This window comes from Zalophus californianus, chromosome 4 (genome assembly GCF_009762305.2).
Source record: "Zalophus californianus isolate mZalCal1 chromosome 4, mZalCal1.pri.v2, whole genome shotgun sequence".
NCBI lineage: Eukaryota > Metazoa > Chordata > Mammalia > Carnivora > Otariidae > Zalophus > Zalophus californianus.
The window spans coordinates 14635092-14651267 of NC_045598.1; the positions used below are offsets into that span (position 1 = coordinate 14635092).

Here is a 16176-nt window from a genome sequence, read left to right on the forward strand (position 1 = left end):
AACTTTGCCTGGGCTCAGCCGGACAACCATTTCGGTTCCAGCGAGCTGCTCTCGTGGGTTGTGGTCAGCAATGAGTGGGCTTTGCTGACCTTTGCCGAGCGCTCTTATGTGTCTGAGGTCTGAGTGGACACGGCTGGGCTGACGGACTCTGGCTGCCACCGGCCAGTGGGCCAGGTGGAGCCCGGCATCCTGGGAAAGCAGAGCACCGGGCCTCCTGAAGCCTAAGCTCGGGAACTGGCAGACCATCCATACATTCCACTACATTCTATTGACCAAAGTAATTCAAAGGCCAGCACGGAGTTCAGATTCAACCACTGGGCAGACTCTACTTCTCCATGGGCAAAGCTGAGCGTTCCTTCATGAGAGGCAAGGACGCAGCAAGGTAAGGACAACTGGGGCCAATTTTGCATTCTGCCATGCCAGTTGGGCATTATATAGAACAGAATCTGCTCAGCTCAGGTCACTTTGGTGTTCATTAGAATCTAAGTCTAATATCACCAGGGCCTTCTGAATTTGGATGGAAATTTCGGGGCCCTCTGATGCCCTCTTCCAGGCCCTTTCTCCCTCTCTGTGACACCTTCCTGGCCATAACACCACATAGCAGTGCTGGGTGTGGATATCCTCATGCCCTGTCTCCGGAGAGATGGAAATGGCATTAATTTTTCCTACCTGAGGGATTTCAGAGAGCAGAACCCCAACAGACAAGAAACAAAGTCCAAGGGCATCTCTCAGACCCTTGGCTGTGTGGCAAGACCGTGTTTTCTGGGATCCCTACTCTGCCCCCGGCTGGATGTGGGTTGCAAACCCAGTTCCCAGGTCTGCCCTGCATCCTGATTTTGGGGGAGGGGGGTGGAGGGAGAGTTTAGGGTAGATCCTGGGTCCTTTTCCCTTCTTGGAAATTTCTGGGTGGGGCTTGGGAACATCTCTCTATCCTGTCACCTGTTGGAGTGCTTCTTAGCACTTGCGACTATCAGAAAATGTTATTTATTTTTGTCTATATAGAGGGGCTGTCTCCCTCCATAGCATGCCAGGATTTTATTTTTTCTAATGCTGATTGGCTGCCCTCGGGGTCGAGTGACAAAGGAGTACCCTAGACCATGCGCTGAAGTGCGGCTGCAGAACTAGAGCCTGCATGGGATGGCGTGAGAAGGCTTCTGGAAGGACGAGGGACACTGGATCCCATGCTGGCCGACGAGGGGGCCCGGGGCTGCCTAGCACTGGAGCTTCCGCTTGCCACGGCGGGGCCGGCTGGAGAAGAACTGCTTGAAGTTTTTCTCGTAGGTGGGCAGCTCTATCTGAAGCAGTATGCAGGCTGCCTGTCACACTCACATGCCCACAGCCCACAGAGACAGCTGACACCGGGGCCGAGGGCACACTGACCTGCAGAGAGAGAAAGGGTCACTGGGGGCTCCACTTGGTTCTAAGGTCGGGGAAAACAGGGGCTTGCAGCAAGGGGTCAAGGGTTGAAAACAGAAAGGGAAGAAACTGGGAGTCCATCTCCTGGGTCCCTGGTCACACCTAGACATGCCACAGGGACTAGAGTGAAGAGCAGCCTGGAAGGAAACGGGGAGGGGGAGGCTGGACTGCACGGAGGGGTGCCCTGAGTGGGCACGCAGGCCAAGGACACGGGACCCACTTTCTCAGAACTCACCTCACACTTCCAGCTGCTTGCTTGACATCTTGCTGGGATGTCTCAGGCATCTCCAACTTAAGGCGTTCAAAAGGGAACACTCGATGTAGCGTTCCCTCTGCCCACAAACTTGTCCTTTACCCACGCTCGCAGCTCGCAAATGGCACCACCTCCTCCTCGAGCCAGAAAGTGAGCAGCAGCCTGGGTTCCTCCAAGTCTCCCACTTTGCACATCCACTCCACAGCAAGCGCCACCGATGTCTCTGTTTAGAGTACTTCACACTCTGCCCTCTCCTCTCCACCTTCCTGGCCGCTCCCCCAGTCCCTGTCACCACCAGTTCGTCCTCCCTAATGGGACTTTCTTAAACTATCACCCCGATCAGGTCCACTCTCCTGCTTTAAGCCCCAGCGCAGTTTCCTAGTATTGGGGGAAGATACCCAAATCCTCACCAGGCGCCAAGGGCAGCCTCGCCGTGATCTGGCCCTCAACAACCTCTCCGTCCCCACTGTCCTTCACTCTGCTCCGGGCACACTGGCCTCTCTATGCTTGGCTCCCTTTTGTCCCGGGGCCTTTGCTCGCACTGTTCTGTCTAAAACGCTTGTCTACAGGACCTTCAAGCAACTGGATTCATCTCCTCCTTTGAGTCTTGGCCAGATTTCCCCTCCTCAGAGAGGTCCTCCTGGGCCCCCGACCTAGAGCTCCCTCCAGCCAGTCTCCCGCATATGCCGTCTATCTCATTCACTGTGCTTTGCACAACCCGGGCATCTCTTATGTGTTTACTTGAGTGTGTCTGTCTCCCCTCGACGGAGCGTGAGCTCTGTGAGGCCGGGGCTTTGCCTGTCTCGGCCCTCACAGTATCCCCAGCCTGCAGAACAGATGCTGACACATAGCAGGTGCTCTACGGACAGTCGCTGATAAATGAACCCAGCCTCTGTCTGGGCCTTTGGGATTGAGTGTCTGCCCTTCGGCCGACTCACCACTAGATGGGGATCTTTTATTTAGTTGTCAAATCTGTAGTGTGTGTGTGTGTGTGTGTGTGTGTGTGTGTGTGTGTGTGTGTGTGTGTGTGGTGTGTTCTGCTCTCTTCTGAGGGTTCAGGGGGAGGAAGGGAGGCAGGCTGACTCCCCAGTTTGTTGGTCATGGGCAAGCTAGTCAGTATCCACATTTTCAAAATGATGATAAAAACTATAATAGTGTCAAAAACAAATAAAGGTGTCTACTGTGCAGGCTCGTTGCGAGGGTTTTCGCGGCTGTTTCAGGAGGGAGTGGTGTGCGTGCGCCGGGCACGCCCAGAGTGCTCTGTTAAGTGCTCACGGTGATGATGATGGTGCGGCCTCTTGGAAGAAGAGGAGCCCTTTGAAGTTGGCCCCAGTGCTGGCTGGCCTCTGTTTGTTTGCCTTTCTCCCTCTGGAGTCCAATTCCTGCAGCAAGCTGTTCTCCCGCATCTCCCCGGAGACTTGGTTTCTCAACAGCCATCCTACGCTTCAGCTGTGCCCTCCGTGCACCCTCATGAAATGTGCCAAGGATGTTCCCACCCCTGGCTCTCGGCTCCTGTCACTCCCACTATTCCTGACACCTGGGTCACCTTTGCCCTTGCACTCCCTCCTTCCATCTGTGAAAATCCTCCAGGCTCCATCAAGCCCCAGCTCCCCCAGGAGCCCCTCCCAAGCCCCTGTCCCCTCCGGGTCTCTGGCCTCCCTCGTACCCAGCACACCCCTTGCTTCCCTCCGGGGTGGCCGCCGTGGTCTGCAGGGGCCCACGTGGACTCGTGGCTGGTGTCCTCGGGGAGCTACTTAGATGCAGGGCACTGCCCCCTTCAACCTCGCTCTCCTTGGGAAAGGGCCTGTCACTCACCTGGAGCGCTGTCACTCTGCCTCTGCCCCCTCCTCTTCTTTGTCCTCTGTCTTCTGTTCCTCTCTTCCTCCTTTCCATTTCACCTGTCCTTTGTCCTTTCTCTCATTTCCCTGTCCCTTTTTGGCTTTGTCTGGTCCTTTCTGACACACAGAGTATGACTCTCTCCTGCAGCACAGGGCACCTCTAACGCCCCTCCGGGCCCCAGGCCCCCGGGAACTGACCTGAGCAGGGGCCAACGGCTGTGGGCCACCAGTTCTGGGGCATCCCACAGCCATGGCCGGACCAGGCCTGTCGAGACCTGGAAGGAGAGGCAGCCCCTGGGCCAAGAAAGGTCCTCTTTGCAAACCATCTTTTCAAAACCAGCCTGAATCCAGTTCCCACATCTTCCAGTTTGCGAGTGGAGACACTGAGACAAGAACTGAGACATGAAGAAAGGAACTGGTGGCTTCAGGGCCATCTTTCTCAGTCCGTGATGTAGACTTCCACCAACGGGACGAAGCACGACGCGCTACAGGAATGTTTGCCACGGAGAACTCGGGCTCCTGCCAGGTCTCTGCCCTGCTCTCTCAAGTCTCTCCCTGGGCCTCTGGTTCAGTCTCAGGGCTTTATATGCCATCTGAGGAGCCCCTGGGTGGCTCAGTCAGCTAGGCATCTCCCTTCAGCTCAGGTCATGATTCCAGGGGCCTGGGATCGAGTCCCGCATCGGGCTCCCCGCTCCGCGGGGAGTCTGCTTCTCCCTCTGCCTCTCCCCTCTGTCCCTCCCCCGCTGCTGGTGCGCTCTCTGTCTCATGCTCTCTCCCACTCAAATAAATAAAATCTATTTATAAAAAAATAATAAATGCCATCTGAACACCCATGACTCTTGGGCTCTCGTCCCAGCCAGGTGTCTCCCCTGAGCTCTAGACTCCGATATGCTCCTATCTACTTGACTACCTGTCGGGTGTCTGATATGCATCTCGAACTCAAGAAGGCTCATGCCAAGTGCTTGCTGTGTCTCCCTAACCTGTTCTTCCCCATCTGCGCAAGCTCGGACAACACCTTACCTATGGCTGCTGGGGCTGGGAACCTTGGATTCTCTCTCTTTCCTTCTCACCTGGCATCTCATCCATCAGCAGCTCCTGGCAATTTACCTCCAAAACACCCAGCATCGGACACTTCTCTCTTTCTCCACTCCACCACCCTGTGGAAGCTTCTCCCCAGTGCTCACTAATGGCTCCCCATCTTTCCTCCCTGGCTCCCCAACCACACTGGACAGTGGCCAGGGTGATCTTTCTAAAGCAAGAGTAGACCATATCCTGCTGCAAACACCCTGGCCGCTTCCCCCTGCAGTGGAAGGAGAAGGCGCGCTCCTCACCTGTTGGCGCAGCCCGGCGGCCGCCCCCCCCATCCCCATTCCCCATGCAACACCAGCCTCCACGGCCCCCGCTGCCCATCGCCTCTTCTCCTGCCACACTGGCTAAATGCCACTTCCTTGCAAGGGCTTCCTCAGCCCCAGGAAGTAGCCATCCTTCCCTCTCCCTGCCGTCATCATTCCATATCCTGTTGCCTTGTTGCAGCACTTTATTTCGCAGTATTTGGGGACCTGACTCCCTCCCTGGAGGCAAGCCCCCTGGGCAGGGAGTTTGTCTTCTCATTGCACATCTTCAGCCCTAAACACGCAGTGTTTAGGCTGGACGTTCACCCTCTGCGGGACAGCAAAACGATCCCCATCCCAGGAAACGGGAAGCCAGGTTCTCCATCCAGACCCACCACCTGTGTGCTTTAGGATCTCAGGCCAGCTGCTGGTCCCCAAGCTGGTTTCCTCAGCTTTCAAATCAGGAAACAGACACTTGCATTAACTATTTCAGGAGTTCATTCATTCACTCATCAAACAGGTACTGAGTCCTTAACATGTGCCTGGCCTTTGGCTAGGCACTGAAGCTACAGGTCTGAGCAAGCAGACCCCATGTTGCATAGCTCCCAGGGCATCCTTCTCTGTGGGTTCTAATGGGGACGAGTGCCCCCCCAACACAAGACAGGCTTGTTCCTTGCTCCCCCCAAACTCACATTCTGGTTGGCGGGAGAGCGGATGCATAAATAAACAAGGTAATTTCAGGTAGAGACAAATGCTAGGAGGAAAAAAAGGGTGATGTGTCAGCGAGTGGAGGTATTGTGAGGAATACATTTAGTAATGAAGGAGAAAGAGCTTTGCAAACCACAAATTCCAGTGGTTACCATGTTCACCTTCCCTAGCTGGCAGAGGGAGAAGTCAGAAGCTCAGGCATGGAGGTGTAAGTGGACCAGTGGCTGGAAACTGGTCTCTGCCCCCCATGCCGCCTGCACAACGCATACATGCCTATGTGGGTGGAGGGGGGGCATCTGCTGGCTAATCTTAAAGTCCCTTGCAAATGTCAAGTATGTAAGCCCACTCAGAGGAGGGATAACAATCTCCCTGGTTGCTCCAGGGCAGCCTTTGCCACCTGGCAAATTGGCCCCAGGGCTTGGGTTATAGGCCTTTCTCTGCCCTCATCTCCCAGTGACATTTAAAGACATGGACAGGCCAAGTGGTTTTTCTCCTTTCCCTTCCTTCTCACCAATTGCATCCCAGATCAGCTGCTGGTTGCTAGGCAACCCGGGGCCAGGCTCTGGGTACAGGATTTCAGAGCTTGGAGGCTGGGGGTGGGGGGGCGGAATGGGGGGGAGGGGGAGGCAGTTAACCCTTGCAGGGCTGCTCTTTGAACCGCGGTGTAACTGGGGTGGGGGTGGGGAAGAGATTTTCTTCTCTAGGGAGTTAATGACGTTAGCTTGAAGAGATACAGGTGTAGAGGAGAGGCTTCAGGGAAATCTCCTAACAGTAATGAAGAAAATCCCAGTGCTTTTCTGCAAAAGTAAAGGGAAAAGAAAGCTTAGGTGCAAAAAGAAGTCTCAGCTTCAAAAGGAAAGGCATTATCTAGACACCTGCCATGGGCCAGACCCTTTAGTGGGGTTCCTTTAGCAACTTTATGAAGTGCAGATTATTATCCCCATTTTACAGACAAGGAGACCAAGGGCGAGGGTAGTTGTGCAATTATCCAGCTAAAAGCGGTGGAGCTGGGATTCAGACCCAGCTCTGCCTGACTCCAAAGTATGTGCTTTCTCTGGGCCTCTTAGCAGGGGACATAAAGCTAGAACAGAAAGATCTGGGGCATTACAGAGGAGCCGAGTCCATCTGCCTTTCTCTGTCCCCTGGGCCAGCACTGAGCATTCTGATGAGTATGCTGTTGACAACAAGACTTGCGTCTGTGGGAGTCCTCCAACCAAGTTAACCCACTCAACACCCTCCTGACAGCTCCATGCCACTGGGGAGGGCAATGTGAGGCAGGAGCATCAGCTCTGGGACCAGACAAACTCAGTCCAACTCATAAATCTTCCTTCCCTGGCTGTGTGACCATGGCCATCTCAGCCAACCTCTCTGAGCCTCAGGGTCCTTCTTGATAACCATGCCCACCTCAAAGGTATATCCCGGGGGTTAAGGTGTTGTGTGTAAAGCATCTATCACAGATGCTCACAGACTGCAGCTGTTGCTAATGTACCTATTTTATGGATAAAGAAACTGAGGCCCAGAGGCCTCAGGCCAAGCCATATGTTCCAGAGCACTGGAAAGGCTGAAGATGCATGTGTTTTTAATCTTGCCTGTTACTCAGATCAAACTCTTAAACTCTCTGGGCCTCAGTCTCCCTGTCCCTACAAGGAGGGGTTGGTCTCAAGGGTCCCTAAGGGCGCTTTCAGTTCTGGAGAATGCCAGGAGAGCAGGACCCGAGGCTGCCTTGCTCTGCGCCCCAGCCCCTGCACAGCGCTGGCCCTGGATGGGCACCCAGTAGGCGCTCAAGCAATACTGGACAAGTAAATGAATGTGCCTGGGTCTGGTCTGTGGGCTCAGCAGGTACCAGCAGCGGACCCAGGATCAGAACCCAGATCACCCCACTCCTAGCCCTACTCCTGGGAGCTGGGGCTCGGCAAGGTCGGGTGGGGAGGACAGGGAGTTGGCCTGGTACTCACTGGCTGGGTCAGCTGAGGAGGAGGATGCTGACATCCTACCGGTGATGGGGAAGCACCTGCCCCCTCCCCATGCTAACTTCCTAAGCAGGGCTCTGGACTCCAGGAGGTCTGCTGAAGTTTTGAGGGCAACTGGCTGCCTGGCAGCATCTGTGGAAAGCACAACCCAGGCTGCAAACTTTCCAGCCCAGCTCCCAGCCCCTGCCTGCACCTCTCACCAGCACCCAGCAGGTGCCAAGCAGAGAATGTTTCCGTGTGCCACCTTGGGAGGGGGTGCTCCAGCCTCTGCCCCAGATCACTCTCTCCCTCATCTCCTGGGGTCCCAGGCTGTGGCTCTGGCCCTACATGGGAGGGGGAAGAGTGCTGCTAAATAAGCTGCTTGAAGAAGAAGAAGAAGAAGAAGAAGAAGAAGAAGAAGAAGAAGAAGAAAAAGAAGAAAGAAGAAGAGGAAGAAAAAGAAGAAGAAGAGGAAGAAGAGGAAGAGGAAGAAGAAGAAGAAGAAGAAGAAGAAGAAGAAGAAGAAGAAGAAGAAGAAGAAGAAGAAGAAAAGAAGAAGAAGAAGAAGAAGAAGAAGAAGAAGAAGAAGAAGAAGAAGAAGAAGAAGAAGAAGAAGAAGAAGAAGAAAGAAGAAGAAGAAAGAAGAAGAAGAAGAAGAAGGAGGAGGAGGAGGAGGAGGAAGAGGAGGAGGAGGAGGAGGAGGGAGAAGAAGAAGAAGAAGAAGAAGAAGAAGAAGAAGAAGAAGAAGAAGAAGAAGAAAGAAGAAGAGGAAGAAGAAGAAGGAGGAGGAGGAGGAGGAGGAAGAAGAAGAAGAAGAAGAAGAAGAAGAAGAAGAAGAAGAAGAAGAAGAAGAAGAAGAAGAAGAAGAAAGAAGAAGAAGAAGAAGAAGAAGAAGAAGAAGAAGAAGAAGAAGAAGAAGAAGAAGAAGAAGAAGAAGAAGAAGAAGAAGAAGGAGAAGAAGAAGAAGAAGAAGAAGAAGAAGGAACAGCAGCAGCTCAGGTGCAGAGGGCAGAGGCTTGCCCCGAGCCTGGGACCACAGTGCGGGCAGAATTCTGCTTCCCTTCCCAGATCACCTTTTCCTTTCTTCCTCGGCCCCTGCACTTTACGGAGGCACCAGAGGACAGAACTCCTTGAGGATATTTTCTCTAAAAGTGATAACTTTTCAAGCACTTTAAGGTAACACTTGACATGACAGATGTTATGATCAAGAGGAAGAGAGAGGAGAAGAAACCGTATAGGAGCGAGACCGTGAGCCAGGCGGAGAGGAGTCAGAGGCACCTTTCTCAGTGCGCCCACTCCAGCTAACCGCCAGGCTTGCCCCCCTCACTCCTGCCTAGCGGGGCCCAAAAGGGTGGGAAGAGGTAGCCAGAAACTCAGTCCCTGCCTCTGAGCTGTGAGTCACTGTGCCAAAGTGAACAAACTCTGGGGGCAACCTCCTCCAGCCCCCTTCCCCTGACCTGCCCCCACTAGGCCCTGATCTCATCCCATCCCCTGCACATGGTCTGCGGGGTCTCCCAGAAGACACACCGCTTTGGGGGTCAGCACCCTCGTGGCCAGGGAGCTCCAGTACAGATGTCTCCTGGTGCTTACGTGGGAAATGGGGGTTCTCCCCGTCGACGGTGTGCATGGGGGCTGGGGGCTGTGGAGGCTGAGAAGCAGACCATCAGTCCTCCCATTGCGGGGTTCTGAGCCACAAGCCCCCCCCGCCCCCACTGGACCAGGGACACTACATAGTCCTAACGCTTGGTCAGTCCTGATGTGTCCTGAGCCGGGGCCCTGGGGTGGGGGTGGCGCTGGGGAGCCCTGGGGTTTGGGCGCTGAGCCCTCACTCTAAGGGGGAGATGAAGGGAAGGGAGGTGGTGGTTCCCTGACCTCGGGGGGCAGGTGAACTCTGACACACTCACAGCTGAGCACAAATACACAGGGGGAGGAAAGGGGTTGGTTCTACTCCGCAAGGCCAGGTGGGAGGCCAGTTGCCCTAAGGGGCATTCAAACCACTGCAATGAGTGGCATTCGTGAGAAAGCTGTAGCCAGGACTTCAAACGTGCTTGCTCTTTAGACCAAACTTGCCCTACACACACCCACACCCCAACAGCCCCAGAACATGCTCCGGGATATTGGGGGCCACTCCCCACCTGCTGGACGCTCAGTACTTACCTGCCCTTGTCCTTTGCCCTCCTGCTTGAATGGCCTCGATGACACATGAGTTCCCTTCCCCGACCTCTCCTATTTACTTTTGTGCCCCCTGCCAACGGCACCTACCAGTGCTTGGCATGTCCTCGCCCTCAACAAATATTTGTTCAACTGAAAGACAGCTGAGCTGTTTGTTAACACATGACAGACATGAGGAATGTTCTCAACAGCGACAGTTGCCCAGCAAAGCTGCAAGATTCAATATAATCTCAAGTCAACAAATATTTATTGAGTAGGCACTATACCCCAGGGCCCGTGCTCCATGCTCCCTGAGGGTGCTGGAGGTACAGCCATGGGCAGGAGACACCAGAGACCAAGCAAGCGCTCCCAAGAAGCTCCGATTCCCAGAATTGACACTTTCTGTCTCAAAGCACTCTTCGGCCAGCAGGCAGACATGAAGGAGAGGCCCAGGTTCAAAGCCACGTCCCCACAGAGAGGGCTACTCACAGACCACGGTCCCATTGGCGCTGTGAAATCGGTAGCTATTCAGCATGCGCTGGCAGCCGGGCTGCTTTAGCTTCCCGTAGCAGCAATCATGCATCAGGCAGCATCTGGGGGCCAGACCAGAGCAGGTGAGGGGGGCAGGCCCTGGGGCATCAGCGGGGTTCGGTGGGGGAAACATGGGTAGAACCTGGAAAAGATGCCCCTGCCTCCTCCCCAGAGCGAGAAGGCATTGAAGGTAAGGAGGTAAGTTCCTGCAAATAATAATATAAACACAACCACTCACATTTGTGAGCCCTTTCTAGTACCTTCTGTTTATCTCATTAGCTCCTCTGTGTAATCCTATGAAGTGTGATCGTAATCCCCATTTTTGTAGAGGAGGAGACGGGATCCCAAGAGGGGAAATTTCCTAAAATTATACAGCTGGAAAATCACACACACACACACACACACACACACACACACACACACACACACACACACGGGGCTCAAACCTCAAAAGGTCCATGTGACTCGGTCATTCATGTAATGAGTTTTTCCTGAGCACCTACTATGTGCCCAGCACTGTGATAGTCCCTGAGGAGACGGGTCAGCGAAAACACCCATAGTCCTTCGGTCCTTGTTCTCACGGTGCTCAGAGTAACCCGGGGCCGGAAGGGAGAACACCAAGAAGACGGACCGGGGACGGGATTTTAAGACGCAGAAAAGCAAATGCTCTGGGCCAGGTGCTTCAGTCCTTCCTCTCGCCATCCCTGCCTATGAGCTGGCTCTTTGCTGTTTGTCATCTTTGTCTCATGGTGTTAAAATTGTCATCAGCCTTCGGGCTTGGAAGGGGAGGGACAGAGGGGCAAAGGACCCGGATTTGGAGACAGGCAAATTCTTGTTCACTCAGGGGCTGGTGTGTCTTTAGGCTTTGCTACAGTGGTTTAGGGGGTCCTCACAGCTGCCTCCTGTCACCTGGGGATGGAACCACTGCCTTGGCCACCGGACATAAGGATTAAGCTGGGCTCCGTGTGCCAATCACCGATCCCAGTGCTCGGCACATGATGGGGCTCCATCAGTGTCAGTGCCCAGGTGGGGCTCCGGGATCCCTCCGGCTGGAATGTTCCATGCTCTCAGGAGCCCAGCCCCGAGGACTCAGGCTCCAGGAGTGACATTTCAGGCCCCGCTGCAGGAACATATTTTTGCACTCGAGGTTAAAAGTGGCGAGAAACACCTCGTTTCTTATTTCTTCAAATGAATGATCCTGTTTCCTACCTCCCCGTGCCCTTGCCAGGTTACGCCAAACTCCACTTCTTCTGGGGACTCATGCTCCCCACCCCCATGCTGAAGAGTAGGCCTGGCAGCCACGTTAGGCCATGTGGCTTCGCCCAGATGGACAACTTCTCCAAACTGGGCCACTGGGATTCTCTCTCCCGGAATGTGGAATTAGGCCCGGGAAACAGCAGGGCAGCCTTGCTGTGGTCTAATCCTAAAAACTGGGTTGCTGAGCGAAGATCACGTTTGCTGTGGCATTTGAGAATTGAAGACGGTTCTGCGCCTCTGAGCAGGACTCACTAGATGATTTTCGAGGCCTGATGCAACACTGGAAGTCGGGGCACGTTGTTCGGACACAAGAATTTCGAGACGGTGGCTACAGAGCAACAAACCACCAATGGGCTCCTGTCACTTGCAATGCGAGAGTCCTAACACCCTGCCTTACCTCCGGCCCGGGTCTCCGAGCAAATCAAAGGAAAGCAGGCCTGGCGCCTCGGGACTCACCTGTCAGTGTCATCCACGGGGGTGCCTTTGCCCCCAAGGCCACAGTAGCAGCTGTATCCATAATACGAGAAGAAGGCGCTCCACCCTGTGATGTGTTTGACCATCTTCTGAAACTGCCAGAAGCTGCTGTGGGCAGGAGCCACCACCGCAGGCCAGAACATAAGAAAGAAGACACGGCGTAGTGAGAACAATGTCAGCCCGGAGACCCGTACCTAGAGTGCTTGCATCCGGGACGTCAGGAGACGCCCTCCCACCCACCCTGAAACATGCCCCCAGACATGGGCATGGCTGGGATCATCAGCCCCTTTCATGGGGGAAAGTAATAGGATTAGAACACCGTGTCCCATAGCCAGTTTCTTGCTAGCCCAGGATGAGAACCCAGCTTCCACGATGTTCGGGACATTACTGTCCACCATGTCTTTCCCCTCCCCAAGTGAAAAACCACCATCCCGGGCAGAAACACCCTTGGGTCTGATGCAACATTAACGGGAATGGTTCAAAGCCAGAGATGCCAATTCCTACAAATATCATCAGGCATTTATAATCTCACAGGAGAAACAAAACACTCAGGAGGCAGAAAAGATGCCCTCAATCTATTTTTTTTAATGGCAAATATACATGGGCCCGGCAATTTTTACTTCTACAGAATGTTTACGAAAGTGGGGGAAGAATACACACACACACACACACACACACACACACACACACACACAGGGATGTTTGCTGCAGCGCGTCCCTTGTGGTATCAAAAAATTGAACACCACCCACATATCCACTGACAGAGGGAGAATAACTAAATGGTGTCTTGAAAACATCTACTTTTAATAGCAATCTCTCTGGGCAGTGGGATTGAGGAAGTAGGTGGAGAAGATAGACACCATTTATATACTTTTATGCTGTTCAACTTTTTTTATTTTTCACAATGACTGTGGTTACTTTTCTATTAAAATGGTCGAAATGTATGTGTGGAAAAGCCTAGAAGCATGTCTATCAAACTCTTAAGAGTGGTTACATCCGTGTGTAGGGAAAGGACTAGAGTTTGGGAAGGATGCAAAGTGACTTTATCTTGTTCTGTTCACTTATTTTACTTTTTAATTACCTGCATATGTTAATTTTGCAATGAAGTAACATAACAACATGAACTTGAGGAAGAAACACAGACACAGAGGGGTTTGGGACACGTTCACAAGGAGACTCCCCACGTGAAACTGTGGTTTTGTTGTTCTAAAGCACCTCAGAGGGGGTGGGGACGCTGAGGGTGGTTGCTGCTGTCATAGGAGTCCCTCAAGAGATTCAAGACTCTGGTCTCGTGGAGGGCCCACCATGGGGGCTACAGAAGTGGTCCTCCCCGCCATGATCTTGAAAACTGTAAATTCCACTACGGACTAACAGGAAAATGGGTGCTGCCTTTCTGACATTTTGACTTAGAGACCTGAAAGCTACACAGCTTGAAACAGGAAAAATGGATCTGGAGAAATCTCTACTAGTCAAACTCATTAGAGTCAAAGAATTTTCCAACAAACCCAACACGGTTTGCTAGTAAGTTCTTTCTCACCGTGCAGAGGTGTGTTACCTGATCTCCTGGTAGCAATGACTTATAATTATCCATTATTCCATAAGTCACCATAAGAGAGCCTTTCTGATGAGAATTAATTGTCCCTAAATTAGCTCGATATATGTCTGCATTTTTGTTCTGGAATCTACGTGACATTAAACAAAGGCAACCGAAGGGGAGGAACAAAAAGGCTCCCCAAGGAGGGGGGTGGTTAAACAGTAGTCAAGGCCCTTTTTCTTAGCAAATGGTTAGCAAGCTTTGATTTTCTAGAAGTTTTGTGAGGTCCCAGTGCTGGGACCAACCCATTTTGTAGAAGAAACAGAAGGAGGAGGTCTTTGGTGGAAGCCTGTTCCACTCCCGATTCTCTTTTGAGCGACACCTGGTTTTCCCCTCACCCGATGCCACGTCAGGAGGGGCCGCCCCGAGACACAGACACCCATACAGGAGGACAGCGCCCTGGAGCTCTCCCGGCTCCGGCTCGGTACTACTTACAGCAGGAAGCAAAGACCACGAGAACCCCAAAGGCCTTCATTCCTGAGGACACCAGGGGGTGGGAGGCACCGCAATCACACCTTACTCTGCTTACTCTGCCAGCTGAACTCCTGAAAGTGACCAAAATGAGGCGAGGCCATGTGGGTGCAAAACCCCAATCACAGCGCAGGGCTCAGAGCAAAGGGATCTTTTTCAAACCTAATTATGTCTGAATATGATACCCCTTCTGGTATTTAGACCTAAATATAAAGATACGAAGGGCTCAGTTGTTTCTGAAAAGTGCAAGTGTTTCTTTTCTTTTTCTGGCAACATCATCCCTTCCTCTCTTTCTTTGTTTCTTTTGAGGAGTCAGTGTTTCTTCTGTTTCCAAGTTTAAAGGCATCCAGGGGGTCTGTGATGGAAATCCCACTCCAGTAAGTCTAGCCCCACTTGCACGGTGGGGCCCCTGCCCCTGTCTTCCTTCCTTGGTAGCAGGTATCTCATTCAGGAGCTTAGCCGCTCTGAATCTCAGCTTCCCCTCCTATCAAGTGAGTCTAAAATACCTATCAGTAATTTCGAACATTTATTAAGAAGTTACTCAATGCCAAGTGCTGTTTTCTTCAAGGTCTTCATGGGTATTCCATGATTTAACCCTCACAAATTGAGAGGCTCTGCTATTGCTTTAGAGACGGAAACAAGAGTCAGAACAGCTTCCTTGAACCCACAGAGCCCTCAGCTTCACAGACTTGGAGGGACCAACGGAAACAGTGCAGGTAAAGCTGCTCGATACTGTAAAATGCTTTGACAGCGAAACACAGGGCTCTTGTTATATTTGCAACGCTAAGGGTCCTCATATGTGGCTCGCTTCCCACACAGGACAACAGAGGAGGACTCAGGGTCCCCCATCATCCCAAGGAACGCCCCCCCCCCCCGTTCCGGCAACAGCTCTCTCTAAATGCAAGTGGTCTTGAGGTGGCCCATCAGAAATCAGGCTAATTCTGATAACAGCAGGACTTGGAGTATGAACAATAGCTCCGTTGAGCCTGGAGAATTTGGCAGGCACAGAGCTTTGGCTAGATTTACTCCCTGTGACAGTTTCCCAGGAGAACTTCAAACTGAGCATCCTGTGCAGAGCCCCAGGCCAGTTCATCAGGCATCTTGGCTACTTCTGCCCCTCTCTGGCCGGATTCTGGGGGAGGCTGTAAGGCTCCGCCCTGACCAGGCCTGGTCCCAGCCAGCCTCCCTTCCAAGGGCCGCAGGGAGATTTTTAAATTAGGTTCCATCTCTACAAGCTGGCTCCCTTTCCTCTTCTGAGTCTGCAAAAATAACCCTGTGATGGTGTAGTACAAGAAGAAGGCACACACATCTTGTAAATGAGCAGGTGATGACGCTTTGGAGAGACAAAGAAAGGGACCTGGGTGCGTTAACGGTAATGAAATCAGTGTCTCTCCGTGAGCCAGCTCCTCCTCTGTGCAGCAGCTTCTCCCTCTGTGTGTCAGCTTCTCCCTCTGTGCACCAGCTTCTCCCTCTGTGAGTCAGCTTCTCCCTCTGTGTGCCAGCTTCTCCCTCTCTGTCAGCTTCTCCCTCTGTGCACCAGCTTCTCCCTCTGTGAGTCAGCTTCTCCCTCTGTGTGCCAGCTTCTCCCTCTGTGTGTCAGCTTCTCTCTCTGTGTGCCAGCTTCTCCCTCCGTGTCAGGTTCTCCCTCTGAGTGTCAGCTTCTCCCTCCGTGTCAGTTTCTCCCTCTGAGTGTCAGCTTCTCCCTCTGAATGTCAGCTTCTCCTTCTCTGTCAGCTTCTCCCTCTGTGTGCCAGCTTCTCCCTCTGAGTATCAGCTTCTCCTCTGTGTGCCAGCTCCTCCTCTGTGCGCCGGCTGCTCCCTGTGTCAGCTTCTCCCTCTGTGCGTCAACTTTTCCCTCTGTGCGCCAGCTTCTCCCTCTGTGCGCCAGCTTCTCCCACTGTGCATCAGCTTCTCCCTCTGTGTGTCAGCTTCTCCCTCTGTGTCAGCTTCTCCCTCTGTGTGCCAGCTTCTCCCTCTGTGTGTCAGCTTCTCCTTCTCTGTCAGCTTCTCCCTCTGAGTGTCAGCTTCTCCTTCCGTGTACCAGTTTCTCCTTTTCTGTCAGCTTCTCCCTCTGTGTGCCAGCTTCTCCCTCTGTGTGCCAGCTTCTCCCTCTGTGTGTCAGCTTCTCCTTCTCTGTCAGCTTCTCCCTCTGAGTGTCAGCTTCTCCTTCCATGTACCAGTTTCTCCTTTTCTGTCAGCTTCT

The 16176-nt window shown here is 53.0% G+C and overlaps 1 protein-coding gene across 1 annotated transcript in view; it reads right to left on the reverse strand.

Annotated features, from left to right (window-relative positions):
- The window catches only part of PLA2G2C (phospholipase A2 group IIC), a 22869-nt gene continuing 6693 nt past the window's right edge, over window positions 1-16176 (reverse strand). Inside the window, 4 exon segments of the mRNA XM_027602511.1 lie at window positions 1-1294; window positions 1297-1380; window positions 10136-10239; window positions 11891-12016. Of these exon segments, the coding sequence (XP_027458312.1) occupies window positions 1212-1294; window positions 1297-1380; window positions 10136-10239; window positions 11891-12016 (397 nt within the window). The 3' untranslated portion in view covers window positions 1-1211.